The sequence below is a fragment of the Oryzias melastigma genome, linkage group LG9 (assembly GCF_002922805.2).
Source record: "Oryzias melastigma strain HK-1 linkage group LG9, ASM292280v2, whole genome shotgun sequence".
NCBI lineage: Eukaryota > Metazoa > Chordata > Actinopteri > Beloniformes > Adrianichthyidae > Oryzias > Oryzias melastigma.
In genome coordinates this window covers 28,662,307-28,685,425 of record NC_050520.1, presented here as the reverse complement: position 1 = coordinate 28,685,425, position 23,119 = coordinate 28,662,307, and the positions used below count along the sequence as shown (strand labels likewise).

The window sequence follows — 23,119 nt, the reverse complement described above, 5'->3', positions numbered from 1 at the left end:
TTAATAAATGGTGCCACATGTTTAGTGTTTGTGAATTCCGACCACACTGTTTATTCATTTTTAAAGTAGTGGCCTTGAACCTACACATTCTCCTCAGATCGTCTTATATGGATGCATGGTTCGGGCCCTCTCCGCGTTGACGATTTGGGTGTCCCCTACTCGTCAATTTTTACTGGCTTTTCTTTTTTGTCGGCTGTTCATATTAAATCACGAGTCATCAAACCTTGGGGACGGCTGAAAAGAAGCGTCCTGGTACCAGTGTGAACCTGTTTAACGTCTGTGGCCCGGTTTGACACATGGATGGACGAGCCGGGAACTGAACCTGCAATCCTCCAATCAGAGGTCCATCATTCCATCACAATTGCCCCAAATCCATTTTACAGTAAAAAAAGTGCTGTCTATTGTCTCACTCGGTCACTCAGAGTAAGGGCAGCACAGAGCACCTGTCTATGGCCAGGCTATTGGTCAAGCGTTGAAAATTCTTGTGTGTGTGAAAAGCACTTTAGGTCCCACTCTGACTATGTATTTTTTCTACTTTTAATATTGATTAAGCAGTTTTTAGACGAAAACAAAAAACATGTGCCATTTTTCTTAGATATATTTTCTGCAGACCAGAAGAAGCTCATTAGAAATTCACCTCAGAGGTGAATTTCTAATGAGCTACTTCGTCTTCACCTGACTCACTACAGTTTGAATAAAGAAATGCTCAGAGATGCAATTTAAGCTTCATTTTTTTTATTTATGTCCTATATCATTCGGAAAATGCCAAAAGAAGAGGATAGAAACACCAAAAACAGGATTTTGAAGTAACTTACCGACCGCCCACAAAACAGAGTCAAAGGTGTCGCTGTGCTCGCAGCCCGTCTGGGTGTTGGTCCACGTCACCTTCAGGGCTCCTGAGGAGAGTCTCTCCACTCTTGTCGGGACAGACTTCCACTCAAACCTGGTTCCATAGGACTCCATGTAGTCTGTCACTAAGCCTGCCATTTGCTACAGGAACACACAGACAGACTGTGACGGGGAAATCCCTTTTGATGAATGTCAAAGGATAAACAGACAGAAGCCCAGAGGGCAATACCTGATCAAAACCGCGGAGGGCGATGCTGCGAACCATCACAGTGGTGTTCAGGCCAATGCCTGTGAGGAAACCTGCACACTCCAGAGCTACGTCTGAATGAGAGCAGGCTAAGGATCACACAGGAACTTCAATGGGAGGGAATCGAATTAATATGCAAAAAAGTGGAATAACAGCACAAGAAACAAGAAATAAAAATGATTTGGAAAAACATATTGGTGATACTGACGTTTTTTATACAGTGGGGGCAAAAAAATATTTAGTCAACCACCAATTGTACAAGTTCTTCAACTTAAAAAGATGAGAGAGGCCTGTATTTTCATCATAGGTATACCTCAACTTAAATAAAATAAAAAAAAGCCAGGATATCACATTGTCTGATTTTTAAATAATTTATTTGCAAATTATGGTGGAAAATAAGTATTTGGTCACCTACAAACAAGCAAGGTTTCTATCTCTCACAGACCTGTAACTTCTTCTGTAAGATGATCCTCTGTCCTCCACTCGTTAACTGTATTAATAGCACCTGTTAAAATACACCTGTCCACAACCTCAAACTGTCACACTCCAAACTCCCCTATAGCCTATATAACAAAGTATTGAATTGAACTTTATGGACCAAATACTTTTTTTCCACCATAAATTGCAAATAATTTTTTTTAAATAGGCTGTGATTTTCTAGTTATCTTCTTCTCATTTTGTCTCTCATAGTTGAGGCACCACTATGATGAAAATTACAGGCCTCTCATCTTTGTGAGTAGGAAAACAATTGCAGAGTTGATGGCTGACTGAATACTTTTTTGTCCCACTGTATCAGTCTTAATAGCTAGTTTCTTCTCATCAACAGCCTTGATAAATTGACTACACTTCCAAGCCCTGAGGGAAAGGATACAACTGGCTCCAACAACAAGTCTGCAAAACACAAAGGAGAAGCACTTAGATGAGCCAACGTTAAAAGATACTTTTCATCATTTAAACAGAGCGAATCCCGAGACACAAGTGATCACTTCAATTTCTGAATTAAAGAGGTGATGAACTCCAAAAGAAGAGTGACCTCAGCAGTTGAGAGGTGTGGAGGAAACGCAGAAAACAGGAAGAGCTAGACGTTTGTGCGTGTGGTCTGTGAGAATCTTCATCAACCATAAGTTGCACTGCTCAGCAGGGCTAATTGTTGGCATTGAGAGTAATCCCTGCGGATGGGCTGTGCCACGTTCAAGCCTCAAGTCTACACGCCAGCCCGCCGAGTGATGCCCGTCACCTGCGTCTTCTTAAGCAGGCCTTCTTCCCGCCGGTGACAGCTCTGACAGCACATCCTGCCGTCGCACATGCAGCCTTCCTCCACCAAAAGGCGTTTTCCTCACGTTTGTGTAGCGCACTGCTACACTTATCGCATTTTGTGAAGTGGCTTAAAAAGATTAGGTGAAGAGCTTCGGCTTGATTCTAATCCTTCATCGCTGGGAGAGTGCGACCCTTCCTCTAAAGCCGCCGTGTTCGTCTTTCATGCTGGTCTTTAAACTCAAAGACAACACTTCTCAGAGGCTTTTTACTCCCCAGTTTCTGCATTCACTAAAACAATGGTTGCTAAAATGTTGTCCATTGCATGAACACAATACTCTTGGAAAATAAATATGTTTTGAACATGAAAAAAAACAGTCTGCTTGGCTCCTGTACACCACGTGTCAAAGTCAAGGCCCGGGGGCCGGATCTGGCCCTCCAGGTACTTATATCCGGCCCTCCAGATCTTTTTATTTTATTGTTATTAATGTCCCGATGTTATTTCTAACTTTTATAATATTTACTAAATGCATTTTTCTGGGGAGTAAAATATTGAAAGTTATTAAAGGTTTAAGTTGATTTATTCTGGAATAATATTCCTGCCTTTTTTATTCATAGTTATGTTAAAAAAAACATTTTTTTTATTTTCATTATGCTAAATCGGCTAATTTTGGCTTTTTTTTTGTTTTTAGGGTATTTTGAAGTTTAGCTATTATTTCAGCTACATGCTAGCTGTTTTAGCTCATTTAGGGTTTTTTTTAAGTTTTTAAGGCTGTTTTGGAGTTGGGCTACCATTTACATGCTAGCTTGTTTAGCTTTTTTTCCATTTTTTTAAGCTATTTTGAAATTTAGCTATTTTTTCAGCAACATGCTAGCTTTTTTATCTAACCTATGTTTTTTGCTTGTTTGTCTTTTAGGCTAATTTGGCATTTAACTAATGTTTTAGTTGGCGATCAGCTTCAGTGTTTTCATCTATTAGCCTCAATGATTTCAGGTATCAACTTCAGCGTTTTTAGCTATCAATTTCAGCTTCAGCAGCCAAATTCAGCATTTATACTAGCATCATTGTAGGTAATGCTATATATCTAGTTCATAATTATGTTAAAAAGTTATGGTTTTAAAGTTTTAAAAGTGTAGTTTTAGAGCCTTCAATAAATGTTTATCCCATTCGGCCCACGATCTAAGGTGTGTTTTGGATTTTGACTCTCTGTGCGATTGAGTTTGACACCCCTGCTGTACGCAATAACTTTTTGCACAACTTTCGGCTCAGACAGAGAGCCATCCATCAAGAGAAGGTACTTATGAGGTCTTCAAGCTTGTTTCCTGTCAGTAAAGTGACAGCCTGGCCGAGGTCTCACTGGTTTCACATCTCCTCAGGAAGGAGGTTTAGCGTTAAACCGTCTCTGAGCACTTGTTAACCTTGGGCACAACTTGAAAAGCTGGTGGTGCAGAAATAAAAACACCCCACCGCGGTTCTGATACTAGTTTCTGCAAGTTCAGACAGGAGATCGGACTTCAATACTTCCGGCTTTTGGTGTGAGATTAAATTGGGCCGTGAGCGATTGTGACACATGCGGAGCGTGAAAACAGCTGTTTTGTGCCAAACGCACGAGAACGGACAGCTGCTGCTGCGAGCCGGGCCTGCCACTGAGGAGGTGGATTCAAGGCCATGTCAGGATGACGGCAGATCTAACCTGAAGATAAAGACGGGCAAGCTCAGATAATGTTTGGACAGGAATAAAAGCCAGTAAATCCTAAAGCCTAAAAGTGCAAATATATGAATCAAAAAATCTTTATCTTGGCTGATTGAGTTTGATTTGTGCAAAAGCTTTATGTTACCAAAATCTCACAGTTTATTGTTATAGCATTTTAGACAAAAAATAGAAAAATACGTTTTTCAAAAGTTGAACAACTGAACTTTCTTGAAGTTCACCTTTTTTGTGTTCCATTTTCTGAGTTCTTTCATTTTAAAGATCTTAGACTGTATATGAGAACTGGACAGAGTGAGTGTAACTTCACCCAAATAAAGTCAATTTCATTACCATTTTGGAATCATGTTGGAGCCAGTCATCGTCAGGAAGCAGCGATTAGTCTGAGTTGGTTTGAGTCAACAGATCGTAGGAATATAAATCGATACATCGGTTAAGTTGATTAACCGTTTCGCCCCTTGTTTCTACAGTTTCAGCGCGTCCTTCCAGACACTAACCCTGAAGCCAAATCTGTTGGAGGTTCATGGAAACCGTCCGTCACTCAGACCTCACCTGCAAGGACCGCAGGATGACAGCACAACAATTTATCCAGCTGAAGCTGAAACAACACCGGAGCTCCTTCAGTGAGCTGGAGGGCCCGCTGAACAGCACGCTCCAACATCAAAGCACTTCCTGTGGATAATTCAGATGAACTTGTTGGTCTTCAGTAAGTGAGCATTGCAGCTACAGGCGGCCCCCATTTTCCCATCATTCTCTGAATCCTCAAAAATCTTTCACAAATGCCTACTTTGACTTATGGAGGAAAATGACGCAGCATTGCATTAGTGGTAAATTTTACCTGCAGGGAAGCACTGAACAATCCCTCAAAGACAAGAGTGCTGCTCATCTAAAATCAATCTTTAAATACAAAAATATAATAGGGAAAATGGCTTTATCATGGCATAGGTCTGAAATTCGCCATGTGCTTATGGGACCGCTGACAGAAAACTTGATTTGTTTTAAACAAGCAGAAACTTGGACCAATTTTTACTGTTTGAAAACTGAATTCTAACATTTCCCTGATAGAAGCAGAAGCGTTCAAGGATTCCACTCTTCAGTCTGACATTTTACTTTTTCTCAACTCTCATTTACAAAAAGATAACTCTATCACACAGACGTGTGCTTTAAAAATCAGAACTATTTATTATGGAAAACCATTAAAGATTAAAGTAGATTAAAATTACTTTATTACTCCATTCAAATCTGTCAAACGTACACACTTGAACTGTACGCAAAGGTTTATTTTTTTTAAAGACCCACTTCGACGAAAATGATGTTTTGGGTATTTTTAAACGTGTTCTTGTGGCATTTTTCTGATGATGGAGGAAATTATAAAGGAAATTAAGATTTAAATTACATTTTTCTTTTAATTAAAATCTTAGTGAATCGTTTGAATAAACTTCTAACTGAGGCGTTGGTGCTACAATCATAACACCTGCAGTTCTTAAGTTCCTAGAGAACAATCATTAAATGACCACTGGGAACACTTTGAAGGTAGATTTAGAAAAATATCAAATACCTAAAGAATTTTTAGGTATGCATAATAAAATATGTTTTATGTTTTTCTGTTTTTACTATTTTTTAAGAAAAAAAATATAATTTTACATTTTTTGCATCAACTTCTTTATTTAATTCAGTTACCTGAATATAAACTTTGTTTGGAGTGAAAACTTAGAGGTGTTTCCTGAAGTCAGAACTGCCCTGATTCTTGCATTTGTTCCCCCCTACTCCTTATTTTTCTAATAAAGAGAGCTGAAGGGTAAAAAGTTTCTCAACACAGTTTACCTTCAAGCCTTCATTGTTTATCTGAGGATGTATGTGTCCTTTAAGGTCCTTTAAGAACTTGCTGAGTTGTAAAGAGTACCTAGTAATCCCAGAATATTCAGTATTTTCAGGCATGTGGGCGTGAACGCTGATGGAAATGATCAAAACACTTTACAAAGGGGCTAAATCCCAGAAAAAAAACATAATTTGACTTTTTTTACTTTCTCCCTTGCTTTAAAAATAAAAAAATATTTATATTTTTGGAAAGATACGGTGTCTAAATGAGTGTAAAAGTCACTGTTTAAGGTGAAAACAATGTAAGTTATGTGAGCAAACAGAGAAAGAGGCTAAAAAAAAAAGATTATTTTCTCCTCAGAAATTAAGGAAATGTAGGAACTACAGAAGATAATTCCAGTTAGATAATGTTTTTTCATTTTTATGATATTCTAGTTAACATTTGATGTAAGAGAACAACAAAACAATATAAGCTCCATCCAAAAAATACTATTTTAGAAGTATCTTATTTTGAAAGGATATCATTTTGGTGATTTTTTTCTCTTAAAAACTATTTATTTGGTACAGAGCCCCTAAAGGAGTATCAAAGTAAAAAAAAAAAAAAAAAATTCTGGTGCACACCAGTTACTATCTGGCACGCACCAGATAGTAAATGGAAAAGAAAATCTAAAAATTAAAGTAAAAAATGTTTCTGGTTATTAAATGGTGCACAGCAGATAGTAACTGAAGCGCACCAGTTACTATCTGGTACGTACCAGATAGTAACTTTAAAAAAAATTACAGTTTTCTAAAAATTGAAGCTAAATTACTTGCCGGGTTAGGCTCTGGCACCCCTGCGACCCCGAAAGCGACAAAGCGCACAAGAAGATGAAGGAAGCTCATTTTTTTTCTGGTTACTAACTGGTGCACACCAGATAGTAACCAGTTTCTGTTTTTACTTCATATTTTGAAAAATACTTTTTTTATTTTTTTACTTCAATGTCCCTTTAGGGCTCCATAATTTGGTGAGTGTGTCAATAAATCAGGTGAAATATCAGTTTATTTCAAACTGAAAAGCCTTTAATACACAATTAAGGAAACTAATCAAACTAAATGATGAAACTTTGACTGATATCAGATGAATAAAATGTTTTCTCCAGAATTATTGATATTTTTTTCATATGCTATCAAGTGTTGAGAAATCTCAGTAACAAACATGCAACTCTGGACACCCTGGATAAACATCTTATGATAGAAGGACGTAAACATTTTCCTGAGAAACTATAACAAACCTAAAATGATGAGTAATGAAGAAAAAGTCAGAGACACGTCCGTGTCAGCAGCAGCAAATAATCTGCTCTCACTCCGGAGCTTAGACATCTAAACAGTTATTTCCGTTCGTCCGTCACCACCGAGCACATAACCACGACGGTGCAGGTACAACACCGCCGCTAGTCACCATCTGCGTGACGTGCCAAGAGGAAACATCAGGGAAGGACAAATTAACCAGGCGATGACAGCGACCGAATGGCTGGATTAAAGGGCTTGTTCGGCCGAGGCCGGGATGCACGCTGCTAATCTGAATCATGAGGCGAGGACAGGCTGACAGGAAGGGAGAAAAACAAGCCGCACATCTCTGATGAATGATGGCGCTGCGTGACAGCGGGATGTGCCGTGTCAGCGAGCAAGGCAGTGTGGAGAATATGGCGTGAGCGCTGCAAAGGTTTTACTTCCTTTGCAGAGAACAGAATCAAAATTAAAGCTCATACAATTATTAGAGGAGTGAGGTGACCTTCTTTCAGTTCTATTATGTTGATTTTCCCTTCAACATATGACATACAAGTCACAGACATGTTTACATATGTTGTAGTATTTGAACTCGTGTGCAGACCGTGACAGGGACGACAACTTACGTTTTTCCAGGAGACTTCTTCAGCCAGAAGATGTCGTCACTGGTGATGCCGTGCTCCACAGCTCCAGGGACCTGAAAGGAAATGTCAAGCTCTAAGGAAAGATGTTCATCTAAAATAGAAATGTCACACACAGGGATGAATAAAAAAATACAAAAAATACACAATTTGGCCTCTTCATGTCAGGATAACAGTGATATTTACATTTGAGGGGTACTTTGGTCGTCCACCTGTGGCGAGAACGATATTCTTGGCGGTCAGGATCGTCTGCAAGAAATCAGAAACTCATCAAATTCTAAAAATTAAGATTAAATTAATAGCGGAACAGTTCATTTTGCACTAAAAGGGGTGACAAAAAAAAAGCTAAAAATCTTTCTAAACAGTTTAATTAATGTTTTCAAATGTAAATACAACAGTTTTTCACTGCATTGATGAGAAAAGATTTAACGACACAAAGAAGTCACCAAATGACTAAAAAAAAGTTATGTCAGGATAAAATCCTCAAAACTGATAGATGTTAGTTTGTATTTGTTCTATTATCTTTACAATCAGAAACATACATTTATAAGTCTATAATTCCAAAGGGTGCAACTAATAGAACAGAAAAATGGGCACAAAATGGCTGAAAACGAGTATGAAATCCAGCTGGATGCATCGTTGTGAGTCCAAATTGTTACTTTTTGTTTGCTTGCAAAAAAAAATGTGACACTACAAATAAAACTGTAAACTCAGCAGAGTATATTTTTGGATGTTTGAAAAACTTAAATGGGCCATACCTTGATTTTCTTAAGCTTTTCAGAGTGAACTATATCCATATTTATGATCATATATTATCTTTGGACTCTAAAAAAACAATTATTTTGAAATATTAGTTATTTTTTTGTGAGTTTTTTCCTACCCGGAAGGAAAACAACAACTTTGGTTTATTTTTTTATAGCCCAATATCACAAAAACACTTGCCTCATTGGGCTTCATGCTGGTAATTTTACAGAAGCAGAAGGTCGGTCATAAAATATAAACAATAGCTAATTGCTAACTAAATGGACTGAATAAAACTGGTTATCCCTGCCCTTAGACCCTCCCTCCTGGTAAGGAAAAACTCCTAAAGAAACCTGATTCAGGAAAAAAAGAAGAAACCTTAGGGATGCCGACGTGAGGGAGAGATCCTATCCCAGGACGGAAAGGCGCTGCCCCCTATTCATGACGTCATCCTAGAGCCTTCAGCAGCGTGTCTGAGTTTCTCCCACGGAAATGAACATCCAATTTTTTTCAAAGATGGATGCACACACCATGTGTCTGCCCTTAATAGGCCCGGCCATCTCTACAATGGTTCAGGACAAGAATACACTCGACGTCTGCTCGACTGTGACCAACCAGGGAGGGGAGGTCTTAAAGGAGCCCAGCGTTTAAAGTATCAAACACCTGTTTGAGCTGGAATTTATTGAAGACAGGACACAACTGGAAGATATACGGTATTCTGCATCTAAAATGAATGTTTTTTTGCTGATCACCACTAGCTTCGTGTAGGAATTGAGTGTTGGTGTTAGACGGGGGGCGGTGTTGGCAGAGCAGACTCTTCCTGAAAAAGGCTGTCTCACTCTGTGGCGCAAGATCATGAGGACACGCTCGTTTTCATGGGTATGGGAGGTAGTGCTCCCACTAACGATTATTTTAATAGTCGAATAATCACCGATTATTCTTTACGATTAGTCGACTAATCAGGTCATGCGCAAACTGGATGTAAAGCACAAATCTTAACTATCATTAGCTTTAAACTAATTAAAAACTAGACATATACCATTACCTGCAATAATGCTAGTGTGAATGCTGTAAGCTGAAATTGGCTGAAGTTGATAACTGAAATTGCTTAAGCTAATAGCTGAAAACCCTGAAGCTGATAGCCAGCTAAAATATTAGTTAATGCCAAATTAGAATAAAAAGCTGAAAAAAGCTCAAGTTAGCCAAAACAGCTAGCATGTAGCTGAAATATTAGCTAAACTCCAAATAGCCTAAAAAGCAAAAAAAATCCTAAATTAGCCAAAATAGCTAGCATGTAGCTGAAATTTTAGCTAAACTCCGAATTAGCCTGAAAAACTTTAATAAATGTCAAAATAGTCCAAAAGTAGAATGCCGATATAACTTTCAACTTTACTAAACTCTAACATATAACATAAAGTAACGACTAATCAACTATTAAATTAGTCGTCGGCTATTTTAATTGTCGATTAGTTGTCGACTAGTCGACTAATCGTGGCAGCCCTAATGGGAGGGGCTGCTGTTGAGAGAGCAGGTTTTAATAGGGTTACTCAAAAAGGCGTTAGCGCATCAAAATTCCACTTTGGGGTTATTTATAGTAAGGATTGAACAGTATAATACACTTAAAAGCTCAAAAAGTTGGTTTTCCATGGTACGCCCCTTTTAATGAGTGTTTTTGAGAGAGTGAGCAGCCCACCTCTTTGCCTGCTTTTGACAAGCCTCTAATTGTGTGTTTATCCACCAAAGTTCCTTTGAGGTTCAGATACGTCACTTTTCTGAAAAACAAAGCAAATGGTAACAGTAAATAAAGCAGTATCTTGACATTACGTACTGAATAATTTGAATGCAGATTTTCTTATTGCTTAAAGGAAGATTTAATCATTTTATGTTCTGTATGAATTGACCAAGCGGGACAATATTAGATGAAGAAAAAAAGCCTAAAAAAAAAAAAAAAAAAAAATTTCTGTTTGTTTTTTGTTTTGTTATAAGAAACTTCTGGGGCCCGTTCCAAGAAGCAGGTTTTGTTGGAACTCTGAGTTCGTGAACTCCAAATTCAGTAAAACTCTGAGTTTTCGGTTCCAGAAAGAGAGATAACTCAAACCAGGGAAAGTGGGTTAAACCAAGCCTGTTTCAAGAAGCGGGTTAAGCTGAACTCAGAATCAATCACTATGGTAACTGAGTCTGTGAACGAAACCTGGTCGGTAGCAGGTTTTCTTCAGGAAACTTAGAGTTCTCTGTGGTCTCCGCCCCTTTTTAAAGTGAAAGATGTTCAAATATGAGTTCCTCATTAACATTTAGAGAACATTCACGTTAGAGACGTCACGTTTTCACCACGCAGAAACCAAAATGACATGTTCATTCATAGAGGATCATGTAGAGAGGAGGATGGATTAATCCAGAGGAAATGTAATTTACGTCGGTAGAGGATTTGGAGGACACGAGTCGACTGACTCCAGTTTCCCGATTCATTTTTATTTCAGTGATATTATAAATAGTGAGTTTTTCCAGGGACTTGCTATTAAAAATACAATTTTCTTTCCCTTATTTTAAACCCTTAACAATAGAAATTATTGAATGTCAAACACCGGAAAAGCATCTGGACTCATACACCGTCCAGCATTTGCGTTAAACATTAGCTCAGTTGTCAGCAGCGCTGCTTCCCACTGCGGAGTTTGCGAGTTCGACTCCCGGCTACAGAAAGTGTTTTTTACGCTTAAAAAAATTTGACGAATATTTTTTAAGTCTTGAGAATTAAAATTAAATTAACATATGCCAGGCAGCTACAGTTTCTTTTTAGCGTGCAGTGATATCTGTGTGTGTGTGGGGGGGGGTTACCAAGACTGGTCATTCATGCGATTATGGAGATTACTGATTAAATTAGTAACAGATCAAAAACCATTCCTTACTCAACAAGAGACAAAATAACCTTCCTGACATTAATTATTCATTATTAGAAATGATTCAAATAACTGCAGATATTTTCTCTTTCTGTTCTACCGCTGTAGCTGTGTTGCTTTTCTTGATGAAAATGTTCTCCTATAGTCGCATTTGCTTGAAGGAACTTATCAATTTCCGCCGCCGGAAGTACAAAACTCAGGTGTTTGTTCCCGTTGCCATGGTGAATCGTGCTGTCTTTGCTCCATTGATCAGGGCTTTTAATGGTCGCGACGCTCACACCTGATTCTGGTTCTAACAACTTCAAGTTAATTGAATCAAACATTTTCAGCTGTTCTGGAACCGAAAACCCTGAGTTTGAGAATTTTGAGTCCAGTGACTCTAAGTTCAGGTTTGAACTCTAAATTTGTTGAACCTGCTTCTTGGAACGGGCCCCCGGCATTTAAATCCTTGTAAACACTCATTCTGAAAATTTGCATGCAATGATCTTTGCATTTATCATAATTGCATGTAAAATTGATGACGACTGAGGCTAAAACTGCCTCTACTTTGCTAAAAATAAAGAAAAAATAGAATTTGAAAATGAAAGTACTTGATAGAAGAATTGATTAACATTCTGAAGCGGAGTGAGTGATCTCACATCGATAAATTTAAATAGGTGAACACCTGTATGCCCTCCAGCTAGCTGCCGTAAGAACACGTAGCAGCGCAATAATGTACATACAGCCTTTAGCAATATCAAGCTAGGAATTAAAAAAAAAGAGGAGACAAAAGCAGAGTGCAAATGACAAAGTGGAAGTGGCAGGGATTCAAATTGTGGCTTTGTACATCTGTATGATGATTTACTGTTGGCTATAACCAGATGAAGTTTATCTACGAGCATGACAGAACAGTTACCCTGTTGACATGTAAGGGAGGAATATTTCTTAAAGTTATTTATAGATTAAAAGTCCTTTAAATGATCAACTGTCATATTTCTGTGAGGCAACTTAGAAATGTATTAAATTAAAATAAACTTAGTAATTTGCTGCCTGTTATTCTGGATGTTGTCTTGTTGATTTGCATTGTTTATATTAAGAAACTGTAATAAACTTAATCAGAACAAGACATGGGTGAAGTGGTAATAGAAAGAATATCAATGGTGACTCACTTGTCTTGAAGCTGAACTCTGTGGCCCCAATTCAAAGATTTGACATAGTTTTGAACAGCTTCTGCCATTGTGGACCTGGAGGAATAAGAATAATAAACCAGGAGTTCAAGACAAACACTGTCAGTGGATTTAAAACGACTGTGATTTTCTCAATAATAAATGCGTCCTTCATTTTATTTATTTTTTAATATATATTTATTTTTTAATATATAAACTGATGTAGAATTCATGTTTCAAAATATATATACATGTTTATACGTGTATACATATGCCCACTTGGATTTATATTTAGATTTAGGTTTGTTTGTGTATGTCTATTTGTGTGGATAAGTATGAGCATATTTTTAGTTTATCTCTGCATTTTTCTCTTTCTTCTTCTCTCAAGAATACATGGTGTACTACCTGGACAATACAAGATTCACAAATATATTTTGGACTAAATTTAAACAAAAATGGATGGATTTCTGATTACAATTATTATCTTTGTTAAAGATTTATTTTCGTATTTTTTTCATTCCAAATAAAAATATAACTACAAAAAATCATGTGCCAAAATATTAATTAAATGAAATGCATTTGTTTTAAAAATCTGTTATTTATAAATATTTTTTAAAAGCTCATTGAGAAATTGATGTTTACAGTTTTCCATATTTCAGACACTAGATGGTGCTGTTCAGCTACTTTTTAAAGGTCGAAGTCACTGTCAGTCCAAAAGTACATTAGTCTAAAAACAAAAAAGACCTATGAAAATACAAAAACTGACAACTGATCACATTCTAAAAAATAACTATAAATTATGTGTTTTTTCATGTTTTCTTTAATTAAAGAAGCAAAGAAACACGTTAGAAAATAATTTAGGCGTTTCTGTTGCCTGAGAAGAGTTTCAGTAAGACTCAACGCTAAGTTTTGGAATATTTTACTATTATTCAATTATCTTTGCATTTTTTTAATTTTGTTTTTCTAAATTCATATATTTCACTGAAAGTTCAGAATAGACTTAACAAGCACTATAATTAAAATAATATTTTTAAAAAATATATATGACAAGACAAATTCATAATTTATAAATGTTTAAGTTTGACTATTGCGACAGATGAGGTAAGTCTGGCTTTGACTTACCAGTCATGGGACACAGTTCCTGATATCTGCCAGCCATATTTCTGCGCATCTTTGACCGCAGTTCCAAGCAGAGCAGCCTGGTGCATGAGCTTTTTAGGGATACAACCCACATTGACACAGGTACCACCAAGACCCCACTTAGTACCTATTTGGAAACAAGCATTTATTTTATTGCATTAATTGTGTTTTTTTTTCTGCAAATAAGTCTGTTTTACCTTTTGCAGAAGGTTCTACATAATCTAAAACAGCAACTTTCTGTCCCAGCTGAGCCGCTGTAGAAACAAACAATTATGTATATGTATTATGTACAATAATTAAAATGGAATCAGTAATCACCTCATTAGAGTATTGTCTGTGGTATTCATTCATCTACTGTAAAGTACTTTGTGAATGCTGTCTGGGAAAAGTGCTGTATAAATAAACTTTACTTACTTACTCACTTACTTTATGTTTATAACAGGGCTCTGGTTAACAATTTCCTTTAATTCTTTTATAACATTAGCATTACCTTCTTTTGAGCAGGCAAGGCCCCCGGAACCACCACCAATGACCACCAGGTCATAGTCATGCTTCCCTGTGACAACATTGAATTAACAATTTCAGAGTAACGTCACTTTACTGTAACAGCACTACAGTGAAGTGCTAACATAAAGCTATAGTGAAGTTAAATAGTAGTAGGTAAATACCATTAGGTAGAACAGCAGTTTATTAGCTTATTACAAATGGAAAAAAGGGTGAGACGAACATTAGCAAACTATACGGTCAACGGGTACTGCTGACCAACAACAGTCTTGTAGTTTTCAGTACATTTATTGTAGAGTCATCCGTCTTAAATATTTCAAATGAGTAAAAATAATAGAACGTTCGATAGTTTAACCAGGTTATTAGCTAGAAACGTTATTTTTTTTTTAGATAAAAAGGCGTTGTCAAGTTTGCGTTAGCATCTTTTGATTCTCCTAAAAAGCACACATAAAGATACTTAACAAAATAAAATAATTACCCGTGAATTTTCTTTTAAAAACGTGAAAACAATGTATCCTTTTCCATCGTTGACTGCCTCTACAGAGGGCAGCCATGTTGTTGTTATGAAAGGACCCCGTTTTGATCGGGGTGGCTTTAGAACTGCCTTAAAAGAAATAATACAAAGTGCTCCTAATTTAATACTTTTTACCACGTAATTTTACTTACGTGTACGGCGGAGAAAAAAAAGAAATATTACTTGTTTTTTTTCGTAAATTTACGACTATAAATCTCAAAAAGTTTCATAAATTATTATTTTATATATAGTCTATGATTATAACTCGGGGAAAAACAATCAAAGTAAATAAATGTACACGGTAAAGCAAATGTATTAAGGTAAAACAATTTAATATTAAAAACAATGAAATATATAGAGTCGCTAGCTTTTTTTCTTAGTTGCTTGCTTATTTATACATTATTATATTATATTATATTATATTATATTATATTATATTATATTATATTATATTATATTATATTATATTATATTATATTATATTATATTACGTCTGTGGGCTTAACTGATTGGAAACGATCACCACCAGGATTAACTGCTCCATATTATATTACGTCTGTGGGCTTAACTGATTGGAAACGATCACCACCAGGATTAACTGCTCCTTATACCATGGTCTGGGTGAATACTCGATTCTGATTGGCTGCTGGGTGTGCATTAAAAACTGATATACCACGGTGATAAACCACACCTAAAAAAGAAGTTCCGGTCACACAGACCAAACGTTCGATATCACTGCGCAGGCTTCTTTAAAACACATTTTTCCTTCATCATCTGGACAAAACAAGCAATAATGGATAAAATTTCTCTCTGAACTGATGCTTTATTTGACTTATTGTAGTGACCAGCATTTATATTCCTCTCCTTTTGTAAGGTAAATTAATATTGACAAATTGGTTATTCTCCTTCTAATAAAACACCACTCGACATGAAAGGTGTAGTCTTCTGTTTCACCACAAGAGGGAGTTTCTGCTTTAGAGCAGCTCAGAAGAACGAACCTGACCTGCCGTGAAATGAAACACAGACAGAAGGTGATTGTGTTCCGTTTATGTTCTAGCGGCTCACTGAAGGCTTAACGTCAGAAAAAGAAGAAAAATATCCACATTTGTCCGGGTCTTTCTTTCAAAACAGCAACACTTTACCGCTGCGGCTGAGGTCTGTAACGGCTTCCGGCTTCATGTGTCCCCGTGACAACAAACCGCATCACGGATCAAATAGTCCGCTTTGTGTGAAAAAACGAGCTAAACCAAAGACATAAAAAGAATAAAGTACTAAATATTGATTGAATGTTTATTTATTTTGTAAATGACCATGGTATAAGCGGGATAATACCCTCCGAAGAGTGCATTATGAGAAATTAACGCACTTCACGGAGGCAACCGTCCTCCGCTTCGCGTCGGACGGTTTAGGCCTCCGCGTCGTGCGTTAATTTCTCATAACGCACACTTCGTCGGGTATTATCCCTTACGTATTTACTACTCTACTAGACCGCACCGGACCGCTCAATAGAAACGAAACTTAGCTTAGCTAGCCTATCGATATTACGTCACGTTTCCCAGCATGCACTGCGGCTCAAACTGTATCTTAAAAACGAAAAAAAACATTTAAAATCATTTTTGTTTTCACACTATTTTATTTAAAACTAACAAACATATAGTGTGTAATTCAAATTTGCCAAAAAACACTGGAGTTAAAACCATGTGTTTACACATATGGATGATAGGTGGGGTATAAATACCAATCGGCGACATTCGCTTGTTGGTTCAAACCAGGTAGTGTGCTAACGTGCTGGAAGGCACCTCGAGCTGCTCCTTGCACCCTGGGGGTTAACCCGGGGACCCGTCAGGGCGCTAGAAGCAGCTCGAGCGGGGACTGGCGAAGGCGGGCGGTAGAAAGCGATTACCGTAAAACACAAGGGCACCCAACTACATGTCTCAGGCGCTACCAGTGAGTACTCAGCACAGTACAAACTGGTAGCGAATACTGGACTGTAGAGCTTACTCAGTGAGTACCCTGCCAGTTCCCCTCCCAGGCTTGAACCCGCCAGACGCTTGGCCAGCGTCTGGTGTATTTTTTTTAAAATATAAGTTTCAATTTTAATTATATATATATAAAAAATGTTTCAATTTTAATTTTATATATAATTTTATATCATTTATATTTTTTTATAAAAAATATATATATTAAAAAAAAAACTTTTTTTTGTATATTTTTTTTTACAAAAAAGCCATGATTGGATCATGGGGGAAAATATATATATATTATTAAATGTTACTAAATGTCAGTTATGACTGAATATTTCTAATGTTTTTCTTACTGATGAATTATACATTTATTTTTCAACCTTTAGTGTTGTGTGCTTATTCACAATGTTTTAGCATACAAGTAAGAAAAAAGGAAATGTGAGTCAAAGGCAGATCTGTACAAAATGTATTTATGAAACAAATGAAATTATTCAAAACATTCATCATTGAAAATTCAGAATTGGTTTCCCTTTATTCAAAGTAGGGACCTCTTTAAACATGTCATGGTTAGAAAGCATCATCTATGATACTACTGTCTGTTTTTATATTTAAAGAACCTAATAAAAAGACCTAAAGAGTATATTTCTATCTACTAAAAACAAATTCAGTAAGATATGAAAGAGAAAAAAAAAAGTTTAGTGCTGGGTTGAAGAGTGTGCAGCCGCTGGAAGTTCTCTCTGATCCCAATGACAGCTCCAGGTTCCAGACGTCGCCTGTTCAGGTCCTCCACAGTGATGAGAGAACCAGGAGCTGCTCTTCCTTGTAGAATTAAAAATAAAAGATGTCCACCACCGTCCGCCTCAGCTTAACCAGGTGATGTGGGTCCTCGTCGAGCTCACGTCGCTGTGGTGGTTTTGTTGAACTGTCCTTCTGGTGCCAAATGGAAATGATGTCACCATTAATCCAAACTGTAATTGTAAGAAAAAAAATAGATTTCACTCAAAAATATTTGTACATATTATTGTACATGTGCAGTTTTGCAAAGATGTGCTAAACACACAAAATAAAATATTTCATCTTGTTTATGCTCAGAAAATACATGTTGTTGTTGTTGTTTTTTTCTTAATTGAACAACTACACACTACAGAACAAAAATGGCTTGAAATTATAGAACACTTTACATTGTTACAATCAAACAGAGGGGCAATTGCAGCATTAAACAACATATTCAGAATCAATAAAAAAATCAATAAATAAAACAATAATAATATAAATTAGTCTGAGCAAAAGTGAGGCAGAGAATAAAAGATTAACTATAGATATGCGAGGGAAGTTTTTAGTCTATCATATATTGTTTTTATTTTTGGTTTCTTAATGAGTTTCAATGATTCTAAATATAACTCGAATTCATTCATAAATATTCTATATTTTGGGGGAGTCTTCATATATTTATATTTATGTATATTAAATTTAGCCAGACAGAGGATTATATTTAAGCAGATTTCTTCCAGTTTATTTTCCAATACTATGCCAAATATGATGGTATTTAAAGAGAATAGTGGTTGTTGTGGGAATATATTTTTTCAGCCAGTTATGTAACTCTTTCCAAAAAAATTGTTTGGGGACAAGAATAAAATAAATGTGTGGTTTCAATTTCCTGTTCACAGAATGTGCATATGTTATTGTTCATATTAAAACATAGTCGTAAAAGTTCTTTTGATGGATAGATATTGTTTAGTATTTTAAAATGAGCTTCTTTAACTTTGGGAAAAAATGGAAATTTTAGATAAAAGGTTCTTAGTTTATTTACTATATCCTGTTTTTAGAGGAATACTCAGAAATGCATGAATGGATCAAAATTTATTGTGAGGAAGGAACATTATAATACACTGTAAAGCTCAAAAAGTTAATTTTCCATAGTATAGGCCCCTTAAGTTCAAAATTGCATTTCTTAGTATTTCTTTATTCAAATCGTTTTGAATGAGGATGTTTGAAGAAGACTGTCTCTTAAAACATGTGTTGGGTGGGCCACAAACTCTCCACTATAGGGAGGGGAAGGGGGGCGGGGTTACTCCGTACAAACTCGGGGTGAATAGCCTTTCATTCGACCTGAATTTGGAATGTTAGTATAACAAAATGAATAAATAAATGAAAAAATATATTTTAAAAAAATAAGTACTATTGTAATATTTTTACCACATCCTTTAAATAAAAATAATAAATATCCTTTTCATGAAGTGTTTTCCCTTTAAAATATGATTCAGTGTATCCTCTTGTGTGTTTTGAATACAGAAATTACAGTACAATTACACTGCAATTAATAATCCATTTTTGAAGTCAGCTAATAAGTTCTTAAAGAAATGACAGTGAAATATGTGGAATTTGATTAGTGGAAGAACCCTCATGCTGAGAGGAGCAACGCTGCCATCATCTACTCCACCCCTGCCCCACAAATTCAACCAAATGCTGATCCATTCTGCACTCACAGCAGGAAGTTCAGATCCCAGCTGGGACCTTCCTGTGTGGAGTTTGTATGTTCTCCTCGTGCATGTGTGACTTTTCCCATAGTCCAAAAACATACCTAATATGTTAACTGGTTATTCAAAATTGTCCCTATGGGTGGGAGTGTGCAATAAACCGACGACCCTTCCAGGGAGTATCCAATCTTCACCAAACAGTATCTGGGACAGGCTCAAAGGATTCAGGTGAGGATGAAACAGACGACACGCTCTTTCTCAGGCATGATTTATTGAAAACACACCAAATTTATACTCTACAAACCAGTATTTTTCATTATGTGTAACAAGCGTAATATTTGCCTCTGGGTATTAGTAAAATTAACATAATACATTCTGTCACCGTGGCGTCGCTTCTGCCTGCTAAGAAAGCATGAACATCTTCCCTTCTCCAGATTCAAACCCTCTTTTTCTGACAGCTCTAGCTTTTGAAAAGTTTATAATACAATGTGATACAAGGCAGAACCTCACCAACAGTCTAAACTAACTCGGGGCAACAGTGGGGCGGGGTGCAAAGTGGATCAAGTGATGACACGATTGGAGAAAAGTTGACCCAAATAGGGGAAGTGAGTGTTGGGGTTGAGGAAATGACAGATCAGGGTTAGAAATAAATTTATTATAAAACACATCCGACTTTTTCGTTCTACTATGGAAAAGGTTAAGGCACATGAGAGGTACAAACGCTACTTTGTTACTTTATTTTGACGGCCTTGAATCAGTCGCATCTACGCAGGTAGGCTTGTTTGATTTGATGTGTGTGTGTTTGACCGCACAGTTGCATGGCTCTTCTTTGATGCACGGAGGGCTGCACACCCACAAAAGCATACATTCCCCTCCGTTTCCAGGAAAACAATCAGAATCTTTCACTAAGAATCGCCAACGTTACCCAACACATCTGAGGACACACACAGAAGGAATGATGGGAACTGTTCATCTAACCTTTGAAATCTAAGTTTAATTTACAGTTTTTTTTGTAGTTTTATTTGTTTTAACCACGACATACAACTTTGTAAACACTGTAAAATATGCAAGCTGTTTGAACTTCACAAAGATTTAACGCAGGCACATGCTGTTCGCCTTGAGTGAGGTGTGGGTGATGCCAGCTCCAGTTCCAGCAGATTCTTCTCAACTGCCCACATTGTAAAAATATAGACTATATAACCAACTTTTCACGTTTTATTAGACACGCTCTTCACTTTAGCATCCACTTTCTGAATGAGTTAATATCCAAATAACACCACACAAACTGGCACTTGGAAAGGACATAATATAAACATCTTTACAGATTTTATTCTAGCTTAGCGTTCGTCTTGAAGATGTGGCAGTGAAGAGAGGTTGAAGGAAATTATGGATCGGGAAGAACAACATTGACATTTTGTGTTTTTCCCTCTGTGGAATTACCATCTTAAACCAGATTTTTCTGCTTTTTTTTTTTTTTTTTTTTTGACAAACATAAATAATATGACAGGACAACACTGAAATCATACAAGTGGTTAATTGTTGTTTACAGACGTGGTCGAGTGAGATCTGCTTTTCATGTGATTTTAATATACAACCAACAAATGTGAATTTTCTGTTTTTTTTTCCTTCATTTTTTTTTAAATCTAATATACATCTGTATAAAAACAAAACAAAAAAATTATTCTTTCCTTCTCGTCTTGCTCCTTCATTTTGAACAAAATGCCTCAAATCTTCTTTAATACACTGAACAGCAACCAGCCAGGACTTTTATGAAACTGCATCAATAAACAATCCAAGTGATTTTTTTATACAGTCTTGGTTCAGTAAGTGGAGACATGAAATCCTTACTGGTTTTGCTGATTTCCTTCCTGCTGGGAGAACAAAAATATATATTTCATCTGTTGTACTTACTGGGTCACTTGCCTCTTTCCAGACTCCCACTTAAATTTTCTTTATATAAAAAAAAAGAAAAAACAATCGCCTATTTAACACGTTTGACCCCATATCAGAACTTATTTTTATATTTTGAAAAAAAAAGAGAAAACACAGTGAATCCAGATGGAGTTTCAGTTCATGTGGTAGTAGAGTCCATTATGCTACAGTTCAATTTCTGTCCCTTCATTTCCCTTCGTTGTCCATTCCAACCAAACTCATAGCAAACTTTCAGAAACCTTCAGAAAAAAAAGAAAAACTCAAACCAGTTTACTTCAAAATCCAACTCAAAAACGTGGACTCCACCTCCGACTGAAGGAAAGAACTTCCCCGAGTCTCTCTATACCTGCACACATTCCTCTTCCGTCTATAGTTTGCCCTACTTCCACTCTCTATCCATTTAACACTGAAAAAATTCACATGCTGTCCAGTGGGAATGTAGTTATGATGAACGAGTATTTGTAGTCACTGTTTATCCTTTAAAAAATTCTCTGAAAAGCACAATTTAACGGCTGCCGTGTAGTTGCTGATGTGATCATAATCTTTTTAAAATCCGTCTTTCTGTACAAAGTTCAGCTGTAAGAATGGTCTTCTGTGAAATGGCAGTGGTGATGCAAGAGATCCTCTTCTGGCCTGGGAGGGTTTTCTTAGGCCTGGAGCACAGAAGACGAGAAGTAGAGGTTAGAAATTCAGGCAGAAGTGATAAAATCAAACAGTTTCTATGTGACTGATATTTAAAAACCCACTCCGATCATCTTTTGATCCATTTTAAAAGTGTTCCCAGAAGTCTTTTAATTATGATGATGCAGTTTTTAGCCAAAAAAACAAACAAAAAAACTGTTGTTTTCTACGACATTCGACTACTTTGAGTAAGCCTGCCCCTACTTCCCATCATCCATCTGTTTTTTGTCTGCTCCTGATTCACAATGATTTGAATAAAGAAAAACTCAAGAAAGCAACTTCTCCATCATAAGAAAAAAAACACCAAACGTTCATCAGAGTGGGTTTTTAAACTCTAGATCTTTTTTTCTAGCCAGCAGTTTTATGCCATATTTCCTACTGGTCTTAAATGAAGTTGAGAGGAAGTATGATTCAAGTGAGCATTTCAAAAATACAAACATCTCCTGACAGTTTGAGGCGTTTTCAGGGAAAAAGAAAGACTAGAATGGATGTCTTTGAGAAGGATGTCTGAGATATGAGGATGACAGAGAGGAAGGCCGTGTGGTCTGTCAGGATACAACAGACAGTGAGGAGGAGGAGGAGGAGGAGGAGGAGGAGATGAAGGCTGCAGACAGAACAACGAGGGAAATGGTTTTATGTCACAGGCTGGGTAAATCTCTGTAAGATTTCTAATGTGAGATAAAAGCTCTTTTGTACCATATTATTATTAGGCTTAAATAACTAGATAATTAAACTAGTTTTACTATCAAATAGCATAAAAGCCAAATACCGGTAAAACAACTTTGATGATTTTATTACAGAAAACGACTGGAGCTGTTTTTGCCTCAGGTAACGAATGCAATGTAATCATATGTTTTGGAAAGTTTTCATTTGGCAAACTCCAGTCTGTTTTTACCGCAAAAGTTGAAGAACCAGAAGTTTTTCTGGTGAAGAAAAAGCGAAAAAGGGAAAAGATGCATGACTTTCTTAACTTTTACCTAGATTTACAACTTAAGGACACAGATTGTAATTTAACAAAAATAGAGATTAAATCAGAGACACTCCTGCTTCATATTTAACAAGTATCCAGATTACTTTTCGAACTTCAAAAAAATTATATAGAAGTACCTCACTAGATCTCCCCTTTTACATTATTGATAAATCTACATACATTTAGATCGCTATTATATTCCTGGAATTATTTTTCTACGAAGGTTTGAACTTTGAGAGTTTAAACAAGAAAAAAGTGTGAACATGTTCATATCTGTCTGAGAAAAATGTATAAAGGTGTAGTGAGGAGTTTTAAATATTGAAACATCTTTAATCCGTGAATTTCACCAATAGCGGCTTTTTTATAGAACCTA

The 23,119-nt window shown here is 36.5% G+C and overlaps 2 protein-coding genes across 12 annotated transcripts in view; both read right to left on the bottom strand.

Moving 5' to 3' along the window:
- Window positions 1-14,838, bottom strand: part of txnrd2.2 (thioredoxin reductase 2, tandem duplicate 2) — a 29,499-nt gene extending 14,661 nt beyond the window's left edge. The window contains exons 1-11 of the mRNA XM_024275827.2: window positions 14,687-14,838; window positions 14,195-14,260; window positions 13,902-13,958; window positions 13,687-13,831; window positions 12,568-12,642; window positions 10,219-10,297; window positions 7,971-8,033; window positions 7,770-7,840; window positions 1,968-1,987; window positions 1,079-1,170; window positions 816-990 (exon numbers count right to left, since the gene is read on the bottom strand). Coding sequence (XP_024131595.1) covers window positions 816-990; window positions 1,079-1,170; window positions 1,968-1,987; window positions 7,770-7,840; window positions 7,971-8,033; window positions 10,219-10,297; window positions 12,568-12,642; window positions 13,687-13,831; window positions 13,902-13,958; window positions 14,195-14,260; window positions 14,687-14,762 — 919 coding nt within the window. The 5' untranslated portion in view covers window positions 14,763-14,838. The remainder of the gene's footprint in view (window positions 1-815; window positions 991-1,078; window positions 1,171-1,967; window positions 1,988-7,769; window positions 7,841-7,970; window positions 8,034-10,218; window positions 10,298-12,567; window positions 12,643-13,686; window positions 13,832-13,901; window positions 13,959-14,194; window positions 14,261-14,686) is intronic.
- Window positions 14,839-19,417: 4,579 nt separating this feature from the next.
- Window positions 19,418-23,119, bottom strand: part of arvcfb (ARVCF delta catenin family member b) — a 257,678-nt gene continuing 253,976 nt past the window's right edge. For all 11 annotated transcript variants that reach the window (XM_024275037.2, XM_024275027.2, XM_024275031.2 and 8 more), the window contains one exon: window positions 19,418-21,748. In XM_024275037.2, the coding sequence (XP_024130805.1) occupies window positions 21,743-21,748 (6 nt within the window). In that variant the 3' untranslated portion in view covers window positions 19,418-21,742. The remainder of the gene's footprint in view (window positions 21,749-23,119) is intronic.